Source organism: Leuresthes tenuis, unplaced genomic scaffold (assembly GCF_036924035.1).
Source record: "Leuresthes tenuis unplaced genomic scaffold, fLeuTen1.0.hap1 SCAF_19, whole genome shotgun sequence".
Lineage (NCBI taxonomy): Eukaryota > Metazoa > Chordata > Actinopteri > Atheriniformes > Atherinopsidae > Leuresthes > Leuresthes tenuis.
The window spans coordinates 16432787-16454809 of record NW_027325373.1 but is presented as its reverse complement, the minus strand read 5'-3'; the positions used below and the strand labels follow the sequence as shown (position 1 = coordinate 16454809).

The 22023-nt window shown below is 39.0% G+C and overlaps 3 protein-coding genes across 3 annotated transcripts in view; 2 read left to right on the top strand and 1 right to left on the bottom strand.

Moving 5' to 3' along the window:
- Positions 1-375: 375 nt before the first annotated feature.
- LOC140277528 (beta-1,3-galactosyltransferase 9) lies at positions 376-1598 on the bottom strand. Its single transcript, XM_072372594.1, has 2 exons — positions 1563-1598; positions 376-1458 (listed from the first exon to the last, which is right to left on the bottom strand). Exons 1-2 carry the CDS (start codon positions 1596-1598, stop codon positions 376-378), a joined length of 1119 nt encoding a protein of 372 aa, XP_072228695.1.
- Positions 1599-2656: 1058 nt separating this feature from the next.
- psmd5 (proteasome 26S subunit, non-ATPase 5) lies at positions 2657-7651 on the top strand. The gene is made up of 10 exons (XM_072372235.1): positions 2657-2873; positions 4017-4161; positions 4245-4358; positions 4449-4577; positions 4986-5095; positions 5259-5401; positions 5656-5847; positions 6245-6354; positions 6453-6593; positions 6751-7651. The coding sequence occupies exons 1-10, from the start codon at positions 2701-2703 to the stop codon at positions 7006-7008; spliced, it is 1515 nt and encodes a 504-aa protein (XP_072228336.1). The 5' UTR covers positions 2657-2700; the 3' UTR covers positions 7009-7651.
- Positions 7652-10153: 2502 nt separating this feature from the next.
- The window catches only part of kcnt1a (potassium sodium-activated channel subfamily T member 1a), a 31456-nt gene continuing 19586 nt past the window's right edge, over positions 10154-22023 (top strand). Inside the window, exons 1-8 of the mRNA XM_072372386.1 lie at positions 10154-10519; positions 12430-12591; positions 19010-19089; positions 19354-19501; positions 20758-20805; positions 21032-21080; positions 21310-21369; positions 21682-21756. Of these exons, the coding sequence (XP_072228487.1) occupies positions 10353-10519; positions 12430-12591; positions 19010-19089; positions 19354-19501; positions 20758-20805; positions 21032-21080; positions 21310-21369; positions 21682-21756 (789 nt within the window). The 5' untranslated portion in view covers positions 10154-10352. The remainder of the gene's footprint in view (positions 10520-12429; positions 12592-19009; positions 19090-19353; positions 19502-20757; positions 20806-21031; positions 21081-21309; positions 21370-21681; positions 21757-22023) is intronic.

The following is a 22023-nucleotide window of genomic DNA, read 5'->3' as shown; positions in this document are numbered from 1 at the left end:
TTCAAGTTAGTTACCTTTTTCTATAATGAAATCCACATTGTGAGCTGTGAAGGCTTCTTGAGTTTGCATGGATCATTTAAAAGTAAAAATAATTCCTGCTTTAGTTATTGACGCCACGTGGTTCCTTTATTAAAAGTCAGGTTTACTCTGGAATGTATTTGCATATGTATTTTATTGCTTTAGACCTGTCCAGGGTGTATCCTGCCTCTCGCCCAATGACAGCTGGGATAGACTCCAGCCCCCTTACGGGTATAGAAAATGGATGGATGGATTTTATTGCTTTAGGTTTAACAACATATCCAGAGGGACAACATCAGCTTATTACTTATTTTTCTCTCAACCACATATATATTAACCAAACACCTAAGTTTCACCCTATGTGTTGAGGAAGGGCAGTTTACCCAGGTATGTGTGAACCTTGCACATCACCAGTCCATAGTAGGTCTTTAACAGTGAGCATCTTCCACCTTTCTGTCCCAGGTCTGTCCACACTTTTTCTAACTCATGGCTCCCCATTCCTGCTGAGCTGAACAGGTAGCGGTAGCAGCAGGCATTGTAGTAGACATGTTTCTCTCCTGAGAACCTGGCACTGTGGGTAGGTGCCACACCGGCCCTTTGAGCACAGAGACCCACAAAAACATCAACTGGTACAGGTGCAAAAACTCCTGCAGATGCCACATATACTTTCCGTACCACGTCCTGGGACAACACATAAGCAGTTCCATCACAGTATTCAGGCATGTACCTGTCAGGGTAGAGAACTGGGGGCAGGTAGCCTGGACTGTTGGGGTCCCTGTCAGGGGAGTCTCTCTGGATCACCCTACCAAGATACAGGTCTTCTGGGTGCCTGTGTAACCCGAGCAGATAGCTTCCAAGGGCAGGGAGGTTGACAAACACAGACTCCTTGGTAAGCAGAACGAAGCGTGCCAGAGGACAGAAGGTGATCACCCAGCGCAAAGCCAGCACTGTCCTCTCAGTTGGGCCATGGCGTGATGACTCTTCTGCAGCATGACCCTGGACCATGTCTCCATAATGTTCAAACTCCCTCATGATGGCTTCTTGTGCAGCAGAATTCTGAGTTGATCCTAAGAAGAACAGTATCTTCATTGGAAAGCCTTGGATTAGTGTTTGGTTAGCCCATGTCCTCCTGACTGCATCTCTTTGGGTGATATTAGCTGGAGAGCTAAAGACCAGTGTGAGGAGGAAGAGGTCAGAGTTTTTGCAGGTGTCAGGGTTGGGGATAGGGTAGGCCTGGGACACGTTCTCCCTGATATTGGTCAGGTCTAGTTTCCTCGCTTTCTCCCTCACACCAACAACCATGCCGTCAGTGTAAACCCCTGGCGTGGGCTGCAGGAGGTACTCCTCGACAAAATCTGCCCCAAACAACAAGGCATGGAAGAGCAGCACGTTGAAGAGGAGGAAACACCACTGATGGGTACGCAGCTTGCACAGAGACCACTGCAGTGTTACAAAAAAGGAGAGAGTGTGAAATGCCATGAAAGCACCTGAAAGTACTTGAACTTTAATAACAAATCATAAGCAGCAAAGAATCAGCACTGTACCTGCATGACGGCTGCTTTAGACGCCTTGTTGTTCATCTGTTTAGTCGCCGCAAGCGATGAGAGAACCTGCCGCTACAGTAGGCTGTACAACAATAACAGATGACAGACAGGGTTTCCACTTTCATGGAACTCTAGTAGCATGTAACTCTGCACCCGATCACCAGGTCAGGTCCGCATTAGAAGGAGTGTGTCCTGTGTCATTCATTCAACATTAATGACATCAATAAAAGCTAAGCCTAAGAACACTGAATTATCCAATCAATCTGTATATAAAAATCTGATTAGAAACTCTTAAAGTTACAATTTTTGAAACATCAAGAATCTTTCAATGAGGAAATTATTTCAAGTTCAACAACCAAACACGATATGTTTCCTGTCAAAATAACGTCTGTTGTCATTGCATGTGACCTGTATTCAAGTTCTCACATCAGGGTTTTTAAAGCTGTGATTCAAACTTGTTGTGTATCAAGTATAATAGGTATTACTGGCAAAAATATTGTTTTCACAAGTACTGTTTTTTTTTTTACTGTCCATAATCCAAATCTTTTTTTTTTCTCCATCATATCGAGCTAGAAACATCTAATGTACTGCTTGAATATGGACTCACAGAAATCTTAGATTAACTTTTCAAGTTTTTTTTTGTAATATTGATTAATTCAAATTTTTATCCTCTCTTTTCTGTGGTGTCTTGCAGCCCTGTGATGGACTGGTGACCTGCTCAGGGTGAACTCCACCTCTCACCCAATGTTCCAGCCCCCTTGCAATCTGGACAGTAACCATCACAAATAGTTGGCCGGAGTAATAGCATAGATGTTTTTTTTTTGTTTTGTTTGTTTAATTCAGAACTGTTTTCAACAACTAAATTGAAAAGTGTCAGTAATACTGAGAAATCAATAAGCAAATAAGTAAGAGGGGATAACTTAAACGAGGAGTAAGGCGATAATAAGGTCATTCAGGACTCTGAAATAGACCAAGACTGAGGACGTGACACACGGTGGAGCTTCCCATATGGCCCACCAGGTGGCAGTAACGCACTATAATGTTGGGTGTCCACCATGTGAATTACGTGAGGAAGACACAGAAGTAACGTCAGAAATAGGCGGATACGTTTGCCTGTTGTTTCCAAACATTGACAGTCATGGCTGCCTCCATTCAGAGTTTACTGGAGGAAATCTCCGGAGTTGAAGACCCAATTGAGGAGCTGGAGAGTTTAAAAACAGCTCTGTTATCGATCCCAGTCAGCGCTTTGAGAGATTCAATTAGCGGGCAGCGTTTCGATGTGATTTTCTCTTTGCTCAACTCTAATGACAGGTTTGTTCGATTCAGTACATCTGCACTGTTAAGCAAACTGCTGCATGTTAACTGCTGAGTCAGTGTCAGAGTGTATTGGTATATCTGCACTAATTAGCAACTTGAACTACAGCCAACTTTGGCAAGCTAAAATGCTTAATTTAGCTTAGGCTAGTAGCTAGCAAGCTAACTGACTGCAATACCAGAGTATTGTCCAGTACAGATTTCCTTTGTGTAGCCATGTTATCCATATTGTTGGATTTATAACGAACTCGTGTGTCATTGTTGTAATACACTTTATTTAGGCTGTCTATTTTTGTAAGAGAGCAGAAATTGTTGCCCAGTTTACTCAAAGTTCCTCAACTCAATATGTGAACCGTGCAAAATTGTACAAATTAAATAGGATATGGTGCATAAAGCCAGAGTGAGCTTCAAAACATGAATAAGAGAAACATTCATGTAAGTCATGGTTATGACTGATACAGAGCATAGAATCAAGGTGCGCATTAACATGAGGTATATGAATATTGATGAATAGCAGCATTACTAATGTCCAGTGGCAACATGGAAGATTCTGGATGGAAGAAGCAGGAAGATGACACGGTTTCTGTCCAGTGTGTTCTGTGGTCTGCTTTGTTTTTGTCCTCTGAAATCTCATGTTTTCAAATGTTGGGGTCTTTTGTGCTGTGTTTTGTATGTTGGCACCTCAAGGCCACCCATGGACGTCAACGTGCTGAAATTACAGTTTTGTTTGTTAAGCTCCAAGTTCAGTCTGTTGAACACACACAACTGGCTTATTACTTTTGGGATTTTTAACCACAATGAAAACAGCCAGAGGGTCCTCCTGTTTAATGAAAATATTTTCTGGTTATGTCTTTCCTTACATCACAGCGAAGAAAGAAGAGGAGGTAGTTACATCATGTAGATTAAAGTACAGGGATATAGAAAAAAAAACTTTCAGTGAATGAATGACACAGATTATTTATTTATTGACAATGTTTTTTACCCATCGTGGTCTCAGTCAAGTCAAAAGAGTGATATTTAGATGCAGAACAACAACTGTTTAACTTAGAAAAGATTCAAGTGGACTGAAAAATTGTTTATTGCAGCTGTAAAATAAATACTTCACAGATTTGGAGTAACTAATGTGAACTGTGTTCACAGGAAGCAGGTCGAGCTGTGCGTGGAGATCCTTGAGCGCATCCTGATGGCTCTTAGCCCGGTGAATCTTATCCAGAACTACAGAGCGGAACTGCAGGGGGGTTTGACCCATCCCAATGAAAAAGTTAAGATACTGGCTTTGACGCAGGTATGCCACTTGTACACAGACACAGAGCAGAAAGCCGCCATAAAATGTCAACAGTATCGAGTATTCTGGTTTTCTTATGTCAGATTGGCAGAGTGGTGGATCACCCGGACGCTGTCACTGAAATTCTCAACAACCATGACCTCCTGCGAGCGGTGATCCACAGTATCAAAGAGGAGAAGATGGCTGTGGCAAAACAGGTGACAAAGGTCACACGGAAAAGACATTATTCACATTTCACCGAATCTACAGCGTGTGCCGTAACTTTTTTTTTTTTTTTTTCCCCTTAGGCGATTCAGTCCCTGTGTAAACTGAGTCACTCCAAGCCCGGATTAGACAAATTATTCAACAGTGATTTGCTGAAAGTCATGAAGGATGTGATGACGACAAGTGACATTGTAAGATACAGAATATATGAGGTACGTTCAAATGCACATGTTGCTGTTTATTATAGAAACTTTGTTACTTCATCACATCTCATCCATTGTGATACTTGATCTACAGTTCAAACTCCCTTCAAAACCACTTGAAATGAAAGAACGAATCAGATGTTGTGCTTTTATTTTGAAGTAGTTTATTCTATGTCTCATGCTGCCATCTTTCCCGGGACTCTCTCATATAGCAGATTTAGTATCTCATGGTTGTAATAGTCATTATAATGTATGCGTTTCCATGGAAACAGCAAGTTTATCTGATAGGACATGGCTCCTGCCAGATTGATTTTTTTTTCTCTCTCTGCTTTGTTTCTTTTAGCATTTTTTTTTACTTTTAGAGATTTAAGCTTTTATGATATTGAAAGTGTTCTACGTTCTTCTTTCTGCCTACAGCTGGTGGTGGAAATTTCATCTGTTTCTCCCATTTCTCTCGGTTACTGTGCCAACAGTGGCCTCATTTCTCAGCTGCTCAGTGAACTGACAGGCGAGGATGTCTTGATCAGGTAGTCACATCTTTTTTTCTTTCATCAATAAAATGTGTGAAAGCACATAATGTTATAGCTGCATTTAAATGACGTTTATCTCCCATCTGACTCTTTGTCACGCTTTCACAGTGTCAGTTTTACTCATCTGTCAGCCTGTTCGTTTTGGCCTTTTCCCCATCAGAGCCACAGCCACAGAGATGGTGACCACTCTGGCCCACAGTCAGCATGGCCGACAGTATTTGGCCCAGCAAGGTACCATGGATAAGATCTCCAACATGATCAGAGGTGCAGAGACAGATCCATTGTCGTCACTTTATCTTCCTGGTGAGTCTCTTTAAAAACTGCCCCGAACTTTACCTTAAATCAAAACCTATATGCATGATTCAGTACATTATAATATATATTTATGTGTGTGTAGTCTGGGTAAACTGACTTAAGCTGGCCTAAGAAAATGAACTTGAAGCTGTCTTTTTAAAAGTTTGTTTCCTCTAAACACAGTGTTGGAAACTTGATTCACTTCAAAGAAAAAAGCACTAACTTTGATTAGTCCCCTTATGATGTAAATATGACTCTTATAGGTTTAGTGAAGTTCTTTGGGAACCTGGCTGTTATGGACAGCCCACAGCAGGTTTGTGAATCCTATCCGGCCTTCCAGAACAAGGTGTTCGAACTGGCCTTAGATCCAGACCCTGCCATGATCGGGGTGGCCTTGGACACTTTGGGATTACTTGGATCTACAGTTGAAGGGAAGCAGGTCCTGCAGAAAACAGGTAGGTTTGGTGTCTCTGTTGGATTTTGCTGGTATTTTTTTAACAATCAGCCCGGTAAAAGTACTGGTGGCGCAACTTCAGTCAAGACTTGTCTTATAAGTCAGTGACAGATTATCCCCAAAGATTTGTTTTACCACGCATGGAGCTTTTTCTGTAACATATAGTGTAGAGTCAAAAGTGAGATATTTAAAAAAAGGAATGCAGAAATGCATGTGGCTCAATGTTTGCTTTGTTGTGGGTGTCAGGCTGCTCTGTTCTCTAAAGTTTTAATCTCTACATCTGTAGGCTGTGTCACCAAGTCAAAGGTGCAACTGGAGCATCTCCTTCAGATTTTTTTAGATTTGCCGTAGTTGTCACTAATGTTGTGGCATCTTTGAAAATTATTTTCTGTGTTTAGGAGAAAACTTCAAGTCTGTGTTGTTAAGAATGAGCCAGCATGCCAGTTCTGGAGCTACTGAGCTCAGAGTTCGCAGCTTGGATGCCATATCCCAACTTCTCACACTACAGGTATTGGCGTTGACCAAAAGTATAACCACCAACAGAAATTCAGTTTTATTCCATCAACAAACGTATGATCAGTTCATGAGTTTCCACTCTTATTGCAGCCAGAGCATCAAACAGAAGACCTTTTGGCCCTGACAGAGTCCTGGTTCCACCTTTTGTCTAACCAGCCAATTGATATGATTCGCAACATCAGCACTCAGCCTTTTCCAGAATTGCATTGTGGGGCTTTGCGGATATTCACTGTAAGCACTGACTCTTTCATAACCTGTAAATGAAGAACTGTATCTTTTATTTTAGTTTATTTCTAAGCGTTTCACCAAAGCAAATGTCATGAACTTCACTTCAGTGATAACTGTGCGTGTGTGTGTGTGTGTGTGTGTGTGTGTTTGTGTTTTCCAGGCCATTGCCGCTCAGCCATGGGGTCAGAAGCTGATGATAAGCACTCCCGGATTCATGGAGTTCATTTTGGATCGTTCAACTGGTCAGACAAAGGAGGCTAAAGATGCCAAGTTCGAACTGGTTGGGTCACTTGTGGGCTCATCTACGGCAACAGAAATTCTGGGCAGTCAACATTACATCCGCCTGAAGACTTATCTGAGAGAAGGACCTTACTATGTTTCAGCTGTGGCCGCAGTCGGCACCGAAGGAGCAGAATGATTAGGATAAAGTAAAGGGGCTGGTTATTGCTTCAGTAATGGGTAAATTCCTGAGTTATATAATCGTGTTGGGGTTAACACACTGGTATACTTTGCTTTGTTCCAGTGTTAAGGGTGGGGTCGCTTTTGTTCGCCATATGTACACAACCCTGAGCAGAAAAACAGTCCCCCTCGATTCGGTAAAACAGATTCCTCAGCTTTCTAACATGTTTAAGCAAAGGCTGTAACACATATAACTTGTGTCCATGCCAATCTGCAAATTGTCTTTTTTGCCAACTTCTTTAAAGGGCAGAAGTCTTCCTACTATCATGGCAGCACTGGTGCAAAATAAATGAGCTTTCAAAATTGATTTGTTCTGAAAATTCTGACTGTATTACATGTGGTAGCACAATTCCATAATTATCTACACATTGACAACAAAACGTATGAAAATGTTCAGTTTCCATGTGTTTACCCATTACTTAGGCAATGATAATGTCAAATACTTCAGCAGATTATCATCACTAATTCTGTCTAAATCGGAAATGTACACAAAGCAGACAAAACCGCGTTCCTCATTACTGAAACACTGTTCTCCAGATATCACATTGATCAGATCATTTTTTTGTATTTTGTTTTATTAAATTGAATTTTTAAAAAATAAACATGTCTTTGCCTTTAATGTTTTGCACGAGGGAAAAGAAAAGAAAATATATCAGATTTTTGGAAATTCCAGAAACCTCCTCTTGAATGTTTTTAAAGCAGCAGATTCATTTTCTATGAATCCTTTTATTTTTCACTGTCATGATTCAGGAAATCACCTGATGAGAAATGGTGTAAAGTTACTCATTTCAGTCAAATACTGCACCACAGTACTGTTTTGAAGTACTTCTACTTGAAATAAGTAATCCCGTGTTCGTCTAATCGTTATACTGGCTATCAGTTTCTTCAAGGTAATATAATAAGAATATGGAATATGATGCACTGATGATGGTTTTTTACCTTTAAGCCTTTAACACTTCAGCTAACTTTTCAGTTTTCCTCTATAGATTTTCACTGGTTTTGTTTTAACCAACTTTCTGAGGCTGATGCTGACCTTTCATTTAATTCTTAGCTTATTGATTATTTCACAGTTCCTCAATCATGACTGGATTACCTGTAAAATAATATGTTTAATAATATAAAAACACTTTAAATCACTGTTGAAATCTGAGAAGTATAGGTGACACTTTTTCAGATTACTGGTATGTGACAATGGCAGCTCTTCTATGATGGGTCAAAGCCAAAAAGGTTTGGGAACACAAATTCCTCCTTAACAATAAATAGTGTTTGAAAAGCTTACTGTAGATTTAGTTTAAAGTATTTATCTGAAAAATAATTAGTACATGGGATTATTTAAAAAGCACAAGGTTGAAATGCTACAAGTATGCCTTAACTGTACTAAAACTGAAATATATTTTTTTACTGCTGTTTTTCACCTTTGCTCATAATAAATGAGTCAATGTTTGTTTCGTCTTTATCGTATCAAATAAAAAAAAAAGACTAAATTAACACGAAAGAACAAATTAAAGGTACATGATAATGACAGAGAAAACAAACAAAAAACACTGTGCAGAAAGCAAGTGACAAGTTGCTGTTTTAGATTTTTGTTTTGGTTTCCAAATCTGTGCTCCAGTTTTCACTCCGATATGCAGTGGGGGGGGGTCGTTTCAGGCAGCACAGACACTGCAGACACCAGATGGAGAGAGCAATGGCACAAGGGAGAGAGCTGACTTCAAACTGAGTTAAGTTCATGTGAACTTCTGCGCATGCATGCTGAAGCCCTCCCTCATAATGATGATGGTAAAGACACTTCAATGTGACCATACTCATATTTACAGATTTAAATGAATGTGGCATAAACGGCTTTATTTGTGAGCATTGTGGCACATTACGATGATTTTGAATTAAGATGTTATCTAGCCCTTTATCATGTTATCATTTATATAGTCCTCCCAAGCATCTGGCTGGACTTTCCTGCCCAACTTAAATCTAGACCAGGCATGTTGATTTAACCCATCTATCCAGGTGCAATATCACAGACTTACCATTTCTTTCCTCCAGCAGAAACAAGGCTTTTCCCCAGTGAATACTGACTCAGTCCTTAATGTCCATCATGAGCTTGAAACTCTTCAACAACCTCATGTCACCATCACCCCAGTGAATTATGTCACCTCACCCACGTCGTCTCTGTACTCGCTCCAGCTTGCGTCATCAGATAATGAAACTAAAACACCAAGTCTTTTCACATTTATTTACAAAAAAACAGGTGAAATTAGAGCACAGGAACGGAAAACCTTCTCATGCAGCGAAAAGATTTTGAATCGAGTTTGTCCTCCAGCTGTTTATCATTCTTTGGGTCTGCTGCAATCCTCCCTTTTGTTATTATATGGAGATATAAACCTGAGCATTACCCTGATATCTCTACAGTAGCATGTTAATGCTGGTGAAGCTGCAGGTCTCTTTATCTTGCCTGCATTTTGTTGGTGAACAGTACACCTCATGGGTTTTCTGAGACTAAACAACAGGGGGCACAAATACAATAGAAGCAGATGGGGGATTTTACTTGAATGATGAATCAACCCATCATTATCAGTCCAGTGTGTCTGTGTAATGATTTGCATCCTCGTCCATAATTTAAAAGGTATTATTGATAAATGTATTTTACTCATTTACTGATGGAGGTTACTATTAAGTGCTTTACATACATTTTGATGTTATGAGTCCAACAGTCCCACAGTCATTGGGGGAGTTAAAAGTAAATGCATAAAAAAACTAACAAAAACTGTACTGTACTGTATATAAAAGAGACAAGAAAGAGCATGAAGCCATATATTACAGTTTTGTCATGCTCTTGAAGTGGACCATGATATTTTAACTTGAAATCAGTGTGTTTATCCTAAAGAGAAATATGTGTTTAATACTTCAATTTTATTTATCATTCTGTAGACCTGAAAAGGCTCTGAGCCTCCAACAGATGGAGCTCATCTCTTTTGCTCTTCATCAAGAGTTGGATGATCATTCAACAGTTGTGTTCACTACTGCAGACCTATCCTCTGCATCTCCTACAATATCCCCCCCTCTCAGCTCGAGTTCCTGCTGCCAACCAAATAATCCCACCCGCATCTCTTTAGTTTGTCCATTTGACCTCATTAGGCGGCTGGCACTTTGCTCGCTGCCTCTGTCTGCGTGGGCAGGAAAAATAAAGTCACCCAAATGCACCTGTATAGGTGAGACACACAGGCACAGAGAGGAATCACTTTCTCTTTCTACAAGAGCGCGTCTTTGTCTTCGGGAGTCCACTCCTGTCTGGCAGATCGCCCTCCGATGCAATTAACCCAGGAAGACGACTTCGTCAAGGGGGACTCAACGCCGACCACCGCAGCTCTCCGGTCCGACGGAAGCGCCGGATCTCCGGCCAAAATGTGCAGTGAATGCTACGTGAATCAGTCATTTGTCAACGACGATGGGACAGTGAACAACCACAAGCCAAGGTAAGAAAAAATAAAAATACACCGACACAGAACTTTTTGTATCATACATCATGTTGGTTTGTACTCTTTATGTTTCTTAGCCTTGCAATAGTTTCATGTGTTCTTTCTAGATGAGGGTTCTGTTTATTTAAAACTCTTAGAAGTAACGTATCTTTTAGATTTAACATGCAGATTTAGCATATAATTTTCCATCCATACACTGTCATCTTTTCCTGTCACCACTGTTGTGTGTTTATCCACTTGCTGTCTCAATTTACACTAGATTACAGAGAATAGCTACTGTAAATATGATTGCATTATTAATACTCAACACATTGAATCATTTTATTGTGCCCCTGTATGTCCTCTCTGTTACATTTGACCATAAAATGTTCAGAAAATTACTAAAATGTAAAGTGAACACACAGCCACATGAGCTTAAAACACATTACTAACTCTACAAACAAGTTGCGCTCTCCTCACCTTTGTATCTAAATAAGTCATATGCTCTAATGTGTTTCATGAATGCTGTTCTTTGCTCCTGTGTTAGGTTAGGCTAGGTTTGTTTAGACTGATGGATCTTCCTTTAACAAAACCTCAAAGGAAATATATCCTTTATCAAATATGTAATAACTCTGACAGAGATACAGAATTATATCAAACAGACAGTAATAGAGGATAGTAGATATGTTTGGCGTTTTCTTCAGTCTGTTTTGGGAATTATATAACCTGTGTTTCTAGGAGACATAAAACTGCACCTGCCTTCACACAAAAAACACAAACACTTCACTTATTATCCAAATTAAAGAGCAGTTGTAATTTGAACATGTTTTTTTCTGCAGCTTTGGATTTGAATGATATAAATGATATACAAAACTCTTCCATGCTGTTAAAGCATAAATTCAGTACATTCACTTTAATCAGTGGTTTATAATTTCCCTCATTCCTTCAAATGACTGGCATCACTTTATCTGCCCACATTCTGTTCTCCTAGAATCAAAGGTAACAGCCGAATTTACTGTATTTCTGCTCTGTATGTCACTCCGGCTCAACACATGAACATCTACAAGCATTCACAAAAACATTCATGTGGTAGTGATAAATTCTTTGGTTTGAAATAAACATCAATTGAAGTCGTCAAAGTATGATAATCATTATATAACGCTATAATGCTTCAAGCTGTGTGGCTAAATAAGTTGTGTCCTCTGCTTAAATACAGTAAAATAATTTAGAAATACGACATCACAAGTAAAAGTTGTGCATTTGGATGGGTTGTGCTCAGTTTTGCACCGGTGACTCTGAGGTGATCAGTGAGCAATGGAAAGAAGAGCAAATGTACTTTTCCACCACCATTATATCCTTCTTACACAAAAAGGAATTGTGTAGTCATGAACTGTTTTCTTGCCTGTGTACTACATTAGTCTAAGTACATTTTTCCCAAAAAGAAGGTAACATGAATGAAATAGTGACGTTGTCGTGAACAGCAATTGAGTTGTGAACTCATGGACTTTTAAGAAAGCCGTTCACTCTTCAAATGTCTACACTTTGAGAAGTAGAGACTCTACTAGAAAACTTCACATACGCTTGAATGATCTCATGTGAAGCTTTTAGTCACAGTTGCTGTGATTTATGACTGCATCTGATGACGGGTAATAAAGTACTCAGTTTGGGATGAATGTATGTTGGTTATGTCTTACAGTCCATCACAAGGTAAACATTTTTGACAGTATATTTTCTATCCTTGTTATTTTATTTTATTTCAGTAAAAACTCACCATATTATACTTTTCCATCCCATGTTTCCTTTCCTTGCCCCCTCTCCTTCCTTATGCTGCTTTCATGCTCTCCTATCCTTCCAGCTCCCATTACTTTTGCACAGTCCTTCCTTTGTACCCTTCATTTCCCTTCTGCTTCTTTACTTATATCCCCCAGCTCCTCTCCAGCACCTTTGCAGACCAATAGCAGCAGCAGTGGGGTTATCTTAGACATCTCAACTCTGAAGATGGAGGAGCTGGAGAGTGAGGTGCCTCCTCTGCCGCCCCGCTTCCGCTTCAGAGACCTGCTGATCGGGGACCAGAACCAGAATGACGACAGGTAGGCAGCAGCGTGCACATGAACCGAATCTAACTCGCATATAGAAGAGTAAGAGCTGTTAGTTATAGTCACAGACATCAGATCATAAGGTAATGTTACCGATGGTTAGAAGTAAAGTGCTCTTGAAAATTAGAATCTGACAAAAATACTGCAAGCACAAATGTCAAAGGCTAGTAATTCAGCTGCAGGTTGAATGTGTTTCCAAAGTAAAAGGCTTAGGATTCCGCAACCATTTTGTGTGAATGTTTAGGGACAATTTAAAACAATAAAGCCAAAATTTCCACACAATTAAATGCTTATATTTGAATGCCTGAATATAAACTGAATATCCCTTTTGAGTTATGTAGTCTTCGTAAATCCAAAAAAGAAATTATGTTTGGAATTTGATCCTTATTTTCTGAGACTTATCAATTAACTGGTGTAACAAATCTGAATGTTATTTATTATTGTATTATTATTATTATATTATTTGATTAGCAGCTGCAGATACCTAACTTGTTTTAAAATTAGACTTGCAAAGTGACTTTGTGGCATTGTGGATACAGCTACAAACTGAAACTGAAACAAGAGCTCTTTTTTTATATATCCTTCACACTCTTTTTGTTTTATAAAAGTAAATTGTGTTTTGCGTAAAGCATGAGGTTTTGGTGGGTGACTCCAGATAGTTTCATAATGTATGTCTGGTGTTAATCGGTTCGGCCTTTGCTTAACAGTGTTCATTGTTGTTTATCCAGGATTTCAAATGATTCTACAATGGCTTTTTAGTGCAAACTATTGGCACATAGGGTTTTACAATAGTAACTACTTGAGCGCCAGTTAATGCTCAAATTACTCAAATATAACTTATTGAGTTGAAATTATTGACAGCTTGTTCAAAAATCCCATCTGCGCCCCTGGTTAGATCAGCTTATTGAACAATATGCAAACATAAATGGAATACAGTAGATAAGGCAAAAACGGTTTGTACAATTCGAATGAATTGTTATGTCAATATTTGGTTTGAGCACCTTTATTCTTCAACACAGCCTTCAACACAGAACCTTCTTGGACAAACTTTCTTCACATTTTTTTAAGTACTCTTCAGTAATAGTTCTCTAAACTTCTTGAAGGACATTTCAAAGCTCTTGTAGGAGGATTCCTCCCTCCATAAGACCTGTAGTCACTTAGTTTTAGTCCACTTCTTGTGTCATTTGGCATACCTTAGCCTTTTCTTGGTGTTTCTCTTCTCTTAAAAATGGCTTTTTTGACAGCCAACCCTCCATGGAGACCAAGTCTCATGAGGCTTCAGTAAACAGTAGATGGATCAACTGAAGGTCCAGATTAATTTCTCAAGTCCTGTGTTAGATCTTTGCTGGATTTTTTTTCACTGTTTCTTACGAACATCACTTTCAGTTAATCCGAAGTAGATCGTTTTTTAAACCTGCCTCTTCTTCTTTTGCCCTGCACTTGTCAAGTTTCCTCAATTTTTTTGAGGCACACTACACACCATGTTGACATATGCCAAATTATTGGCCAATGTCTCTTTGGGAATCACCTTGTTGGTGCAAAAATACTGTTTTCTGTCTGTCAAACTGTGTTATCTTTGTCATTTTTCATTGATCCAAAGAAGTTGGAATGAATCCTGCATCTGTGACAGGTTGCTAAAAACAAAGTGCTTAAAGATGCTGTTTAAAGTCAGTTCTTTGCTAAGATGTCGATTATTTGTAGAAACTACACTGGTTCATTCCTTGTGTTTGGTGCTTTTTTTTATGTTTCAAGATTCAAGAGTAAAAAAGTGGCTTAATAAACTCAATCATATTCCTCTAAAAGTGAGCGCCTACAAGGACTTGATTGTAATTTAGTGAAAATGAAAACATTTCACAAATAGAAAGCCTGGAAATAGATCATTTTAAAAGTTTAGAGAGAGGGGCACAGTAATGTATGGTGATTTAATTATTTATCTCACGGCTTCCTTATTCATTTAATTATTTTACCTTGATCACAGATGAATAGTTTTTACTCATTGCAATTCTGCTGTGCTGACTGTGAGACCTCTTTTTTTTCTAAAAGCCAACACATGCCTCTAATTGATTGATTGTGCATGAAGTTTTTACCTTGTCTATCCCCTGCAGTCTGGACATAAACAAGTGCAGTTTGAAGAATTCTCCAGCTTAAGTATTGTTTGTGCTTTGAGATAAAAAAAAAAAGTCTGAAACAGCACAGAGTTTGGGAGCTATCCATGGTGCTGGAAATGAGAAGTTTCTGGAGTTGTGTGGTTAAATGGTAAAACCGATAAATATGCTTTGTGTTTGCGCATTTTTGGTATCTGAAGCTTAAATAACTTTGTGTCCTGATTCACAATCAGTACAAATAGTTAGATCCAGTCATCAGTATTTCTGTTATCCAACTTTTCTCATCCATTTCTCTCCTCTGTTCTCTACCTGGCTGCACATCTGTTTTTATGAGACAGCACCACATATACCGAGCTTCTCCAAAGCATAGTCTCAAAAACAAGACGAAAAAAATGGAAAAGTACGTCTAATTTCTCTGTTACCACACATTTTTTGAAGAACACTGACATCCAGTTCAGTGTCTGGGGTTGTCCCGGTGAATTGTGATGATCAAATGCAATATTAGATATGTGTACAGCTGCATCCAGCCTTTCAGACTGCAGTGACGTTTGTGATGTTTGTCATATTTCTTTTCATTTTATGAGGACAAACAAGCTGTGCCAAAGCTTTTAGTCAAATATGACCTTTTCCCCAGCTGTCCTTGCAACAACCACTGTTTTCTCCTCGATAAAAAAAGCCTGCATTTGCAGCTTCTATTTGCGACAGTTATTAATGTTTTGCTGTCCTGCCCTTGCCAATGAACCTGCCTCCTGTTCCCAGTCAATAGTGTTGCTAGAGAGGAATGATGCTACAGGTTATATATGCAGTGGTCATCCTCTAAATCTGTGTAAAGCTGCTGTCTCTGAATTTGCAAATGTCAGTTGTCACATCTTAAGAGGGTCATCCATCATTCTGATGTTCAGTGAGCACCAGCAAAATATCAGTTTTAAATGGAGTGCCTTATGCATTAATGCCTTCTGTCTACAGTTTGATTTTTTTTTTCATTTAAATGCCCTCATTATCCTGTTTCTAAGTGAAGTATTTAGGTGCTAAATATAGCAACATATCTGCAGAAAACTGAAGAGAAAAATGTCACATATTTTACAGGCAGAAATCACAGTATGGTGTAAAGTGCTCACATGTACCTCAAAGAGCCACATTAAGTGGCTATACCTGTGTGGGCGAAAGGGGTTCAAGTGGAGTGGCCTCTTCCGGTATTTTCAAAAGCACTGACTCGTGGAGGAGGTCATCCATCAATTAGTATGTCAGACTTCTCACGTTCATAACAAAGAAAAAGGTCGGAGATACAGAAGAGAGAAGGGAAATCCTCTTTTTATTTTTTTCTGCTTTTAAGCATCTCTATTTCTATTGCTGTTGTCTGTCATTTGATGCCAAAACTTCTACATCATTGGAGAGCCCCTCAACCCCTCCACTACAACTAAACCATAAGAAGAACCAGGAAGACCTGCTTCCTCTTATTAGAAGAGCAGCACAAAAATACAGACAGGACGTACCTCTGGGCTCTGTTGGCAATAAGTTATAAGTTATAAAGACTATTTGAATCATTTATGATACTGACGTGACACGAATGCTGTTAGAAATAGACAAGGAGGTTTTTCTCCTAAACCCTCTGTATGTTACTGTGAATGTTTACAGCTTTGTCAGGTTCTGCAGTGCTGCCAGAGAGGACCATGCTGCAGCAGCATCAGTTAGGGTTATTCCTACCATGGTAACGTTGCTGTGGCAACAGGCCCGCGCACCAGAGAAAAAATGAGAGAGTGATTGTATACAGTTCTAAAAATATTCCGATTCCTCACAATAAATGATTAATCCAACACAGTACGCGTCTTATTTTGTAGCATCTTTTAATCAGTGTGGCTTTTTTTCTAGTAAAGCTCAAAAACAATCATCCTTTGACAAGCACAGTTAATGCTGTGTTATCGTAGAGCTACAAGGAGTAGCGTTGGCCAACAAATCCTATACTGTAGGAAATTAAAACTCGCTACACAACACAGCTACAAGTGTCCTGCAAATGGATCCGGAGACCATCATCCACACCTGGGTCAGTCCTTCTGTGGGCACTTGGAGATCGGACCTTCTTGGCAGTGACGCCGGGCAGAGGTAGGGCCAAGTGAAGTAGTTTTTCTCTGTGGTCCGCACGATGTCCTAATTTCAGTGGAGGTGAACTGGGAGCGTTGATTAGGAGGTGTGGGCATGACACAGTGAGGTGATAATGTTGTTAATTGTAATTATTGCTTTGCGGGTGAGCAAAAGAAGAAGAAAGCAATGTGCTCTCTGTCTGACCAGTTAAACAAGCGTGCCAAAAAAAACGGCTGAGATGCACAGAGCTCCCTTCCTGTATATTTATTAATAGAAACTATGATTTATTCACGAACACACCTACTCTAATGTAAAGAACCAGTTCAGCTGAGAATTGTTATCATGGATTCATTATATTGTCTTTGTCAAATTATCTTTTTGTTCAGCTCTTAATATGATAAAGGTTGGTGGGAAAGAAATTCCAAATTGAAAGTATAGGAAATTTTCTACAGTTATAAATGTTTCAAAATGTTCCTGATCTGCAATTAATCAAGCTATTTAAGTTCTAGTTGGTTTACATATGAAACCTTGAAATTAGATATTTTTGGATATCTTTATGTCGCGAAACAGCAAGGAATAAATCCACTAATCTTTGATGAAATGACTGGTAGATTATACCCTAGTTTTAACGTTTTGCATTCAAAACAGCATGTCTCTTGTGTTTTTGATGAACCCCCTCCATGTAAACGGATCTGTTTCAGGGCTGTAACATGATTGTATTTACAAAACCTGCTCAAGTGCACTTAGTCATTAAAAAAGATCTCATTTGCTGTGCATCTGATTCCCTGGAACTTCGATATGTCACTGTCATGTGACTAATGTCAGATCTCTTCAACTTGTAATTGTGTACTCAATGGGAGATGATTAAGGGTCATTAAATGCACCATTATGAGCACGGGTACTTGAGTGGGTAGAGGGATGACACACCCTGAGAGACAGACAGACAGAGAGCAGTCCGTATAAGATTCAGTTCAAGTGTTTCTACCTCAAGAACTCATCTCTACCCCGCTGCTAGCCAGATGTTACAGTTGTTTTCAGATCTTACTGCAGAGACATTCTCTGTCAGTTTACCCAGTTTTGCTCAATTTCATCCTCTTGGGTGTAATTTTACCATCTTTTAGTCCCCAGGAAAGCTGTTGCAGTCCACAGTCCTATTCCATTCACCCAACAGCCCAACTGCTCTCGATTTTCCATGATGTTCTTTGAAGCAAAAACTTTGGATCAAAGCAGCAGCCAAAGCATAGCTTGACAAGTATTTTTTTCAAAATTATTTCAAATCTCATAGGCTTGCACTTTCCCTTGTCCTCTCTCCTAGTCTGCACTCTTCTGAGTGCAGTACTTTGCAGATCTAATGTCATACACCCCCACAGTTAAATGTTTTTAAGATTATTACTGCGTCTTCTTCACTCAGTACCAGTATTATGCTTGTTTCTGTAGGTTATCACAAGAAAATGAGCATGTGGACATCTTTGAATAAAACTCAATTTTCCATTTTTCTTTATTATAACAGGAAAGGCTTGTGTTATTCTTTATTCTGAGATGGACTGAATGGCTCGACTTTTGATATGATTATAATTAGTAAGTATTGACATTCAGCTACAGAAAGACAAGTTGTGAGTTTTTCCTGTGAATGAGGGATAATGTTACATGGATAAGCGTGTCAATAATAAAAAAGGGAACATTTTAAAGGAAGGAAGACGAAGGCTTACCGTAAAGGCAGTCATTGAGGGTGCTCTTTTAGAGAAGTATTATTAACTTCTAATGTGGTTTTGATTTTCCTTCCCTCATGCTTGGCATTAAATTTGTTCAGTTGGTGTTTTCAAGTTTATGTAAAGAAGGTGTCTCCAGAGTGCAAAAGATAAATTGCTTTCAGTGTATAAGAATATCAGTTAGTCAGGTTAACATTTGATAACAGACTTATTACCATTTTTTGCTAAAAAAAAAAAGCACCATCCTCTCTCTGCTAAAATTATCCCTCATACTGTGATAAATCATCTTTTATGACTTTGGTTAAAGCTGCATGGCCTACAGTAACTCTGCCTTGTAAATGGGAACAAAATGAAAGACAGATAATTACCTCACTCTCCCCCAGGCAGATGATTAGAAAAACAGCAATATGAATATTCCTGCTTTATTAACATCTCCGTCTTGAAAAACTGCTCCGTGGCTTGGTCTGCTGATGTTGCTGATTTATGTGTGATTGTTGCTCTCCTCTCTTTTCCCGTTAGGGTGCAGGTAGAGTTTTATGTCAATGAAAACACCTTCAAGGAACGTCTGAAGCTTTTCTTCATCAAAAACCAAAGATCAAGTGAGTGGATGATGCAGCAGGTAGTCCTCTTATGACCCTAAATTGGCAGTTACACGATGCATGGAAAGTGTCCATTAAGAGACATCACCACAAAAGCAAAGTCAGAAAGTTATTCCTAATGAAGCTCAGAAAAATATCTGAAAAAATAGGGGAGATCTTTTGAAAAGACATGACAAGACATGCATCCAAGCATAGACATTGTGTAATAAAGCTGCTTTCCTTGTCATTTTGTGTCATTGTTCCTTTACTTTCTCTTGTCATCAGGCCTCAGGATTCGTGTGTTCAACTTCTGCCTGAAGCTGCTCACCTGCCTGCTGTACATCATCAGAGTAATGACAGACAACCCTGGCCAGGGCTCCAGCAGCAGCCACACCGCCATGCCACAAAACACTCAAAATGGCAACAACAAATGGTCTGTTTACTCAGAGAAACGTGGATATTGTCACACAAACATCTACTAACACGTTGTACAACAAACATATAACAGAAGAAGTGTGGCTATAGGATACTTATAAAGTGGTAAGAGACAATAAAACTGAACTGACTAAAGTGCATTCTACTGCAGGACAGTTTGACGGGCTGGTCTTTTAATGGTGGAAGGACTCTTCCATAGATGCATGCCAGAATAATGTGTTATCAGAGCTCGCTGGCCACATATAGAAACAGTGTCCTTCAGTGTCCTTTATATCAGTAGCATGTAGCCCTACATGAGCATTTCAGAAGCTAATCAGTTATTTTGAGTGGTTAACAGTCTAGTTTTTCACTTTGTTTTTTAGTTTGATGGATGTGTTTTGAATTAAAATCTTTCCTTCTGCATATGAGGTAATGTCGAGTCACTTAATACAACTCTGTTACTGGAAAGTTGTGACACTGTAAAATGTAAATGAAAAGACACTACAAAGATTTTAAAAACTATTCAAATCTTATACAATAAACTGTAACTATAGATTTGAAGTTTTTTTAATTTACATGGAACTTTGCAAGCACAAGGATGACCCAAAATGCTTTACAAATAAAAGAATCCTCTTAGAAAACACAAGGAGAATAAAACAGAAATTAAGACATGTATGAAAAACAGCAGTAAAATATAAGGAATAAAAACAAAAGTTAAGATAGAATCATAAAGGTTGAAAATATATTCAACACAAAGGAGAAGTTCGTGTGGTTTGATCTCAGTTTTGTGTACCCTGTCCATAAACTTGCTCACTTTTTACCAGTCTCAATAATAAATCAATAAACTGACTTCAACTTGTACAAAACTCAGCTGCCATGCTTCTAACAAGAACCAGATAATATGACCATTCTGGTCTCGCCTTTCTGCACTGAAACTGATTTAAAGATTTTATCGTTGACTGTGAAAGTTCTTGAAAGCCTTTTTCATAAATGACCTCCCAGACCTACGCAATCCTCTGCCTAGTTGAAACGAGAGATAATATTGACTTGTAACAAGAGCTGGGTGGTATGATTATTTTAATAAATCTTGATTTTTCTTATAATGTAGAATGCAAAGTGAGATGACAGAAAGACAGACAACATAGCTAGCAGATGACACCTGGGCATCAGTTGTGTTATGACACCAAGGTTTCTTGCAACCTTTGTTGGATGTACTCATAAACGTTCATTTCTCTGTCATTTTGCTTCATTTTCTGCATGATCACGACTCTGCAGTGTCGACTGCCAGTGGAGTGGATCAGTGCAGGACAGAGAAATTAACTGGTAAGCAGCAGAAGGTGCAATTTCTGGGCTTTTTCAGCTCTTCGCTTCGTCTGGTATTTCTGTCACCCACCTTATTAGTTCATCTGGCATCAGCGTTTTCTTTATCAGATGCAGCTTGTTGTCATTATTAATGTAAAGATGTACCCAAAAGCTCGATCATGTGCTTATTCACTGACTATATATACACAAATGGTAATTATTGTTCATCGTGCTCTCTTTGTGTCAGGGAGTTGATCTTCTGGGTGGATCGAAAGGTTCCAGTCTGGGCCATTCAAGTGAGTTACAACATAATTAAGAAGAGTAGATAAGTCCTAATCATTTAAAAACATGTATGTTTTACATGACAGTGTTCATCAACTATTTGTTTAATCAATGTGAAGCATAGCTGTTTGAGCCTCTGACAGATATGGAAACAGCTGGTTTCATGCTCAGAAGATTGTTTCTAACATACCAAAGCTGTTATAACTAATTTGTTAAACGAGTTGTGTTTGTTGTTTCCTGAAGGTAATTGTGGCCATCATTAGTTTCCTGGAGACTATGCTACTGATGTATCTAAGCTATAAGGTAAGCTACACATACAAAAGGAACCGAGCGGGGGGTAGACTCCACCTTCCACCATTATCAATGTATTATGTACAATTAATCGCTTACAGTGTGTGAGACTGACAGCTCCTAAGTGGTGTAATTAGCACCAGTCATTTGTCACAGCTACATTACAGATGGATGGTAATTACAGGATCTGGTTGAGGTGAAGGAGTAAGTGGTTGGGGAAGATGACAGATTACAATTAAATAAATGAATGTATGAAGTGACTCACTAACTATTGTAAGCTTACAGATATGTCTGAAAAAGTCCTGGTTATGTTTTTACTTTTAGGGGAACATTTGGGAGCAGATATTTCAAGTGTCTTTTCTTCTGGAGATGATCAACACTGTTCCCTTTATCATTACGGTAAAACTGTTACTTTTAATATTAATTCTTATTATTAATTCTCTTTGCTGCCTGGAATATAGCTGGTTTGTGAGAGCTGCTGCTGTTACTCCAGTAATACGTTGCCTACTTGTCTGACAATGTCAGTGTTCAAGAAAGGTACTCTATATTGGAAGTCATTGAAAGTCAGACTAAACACAAAAAGAGTGCACACACTGGTGTGAAATCAGACAGTTTTTTCCACACAAAAGACTACTAACCTGGAAAAAAATGCCGTTTGAGGTTTGG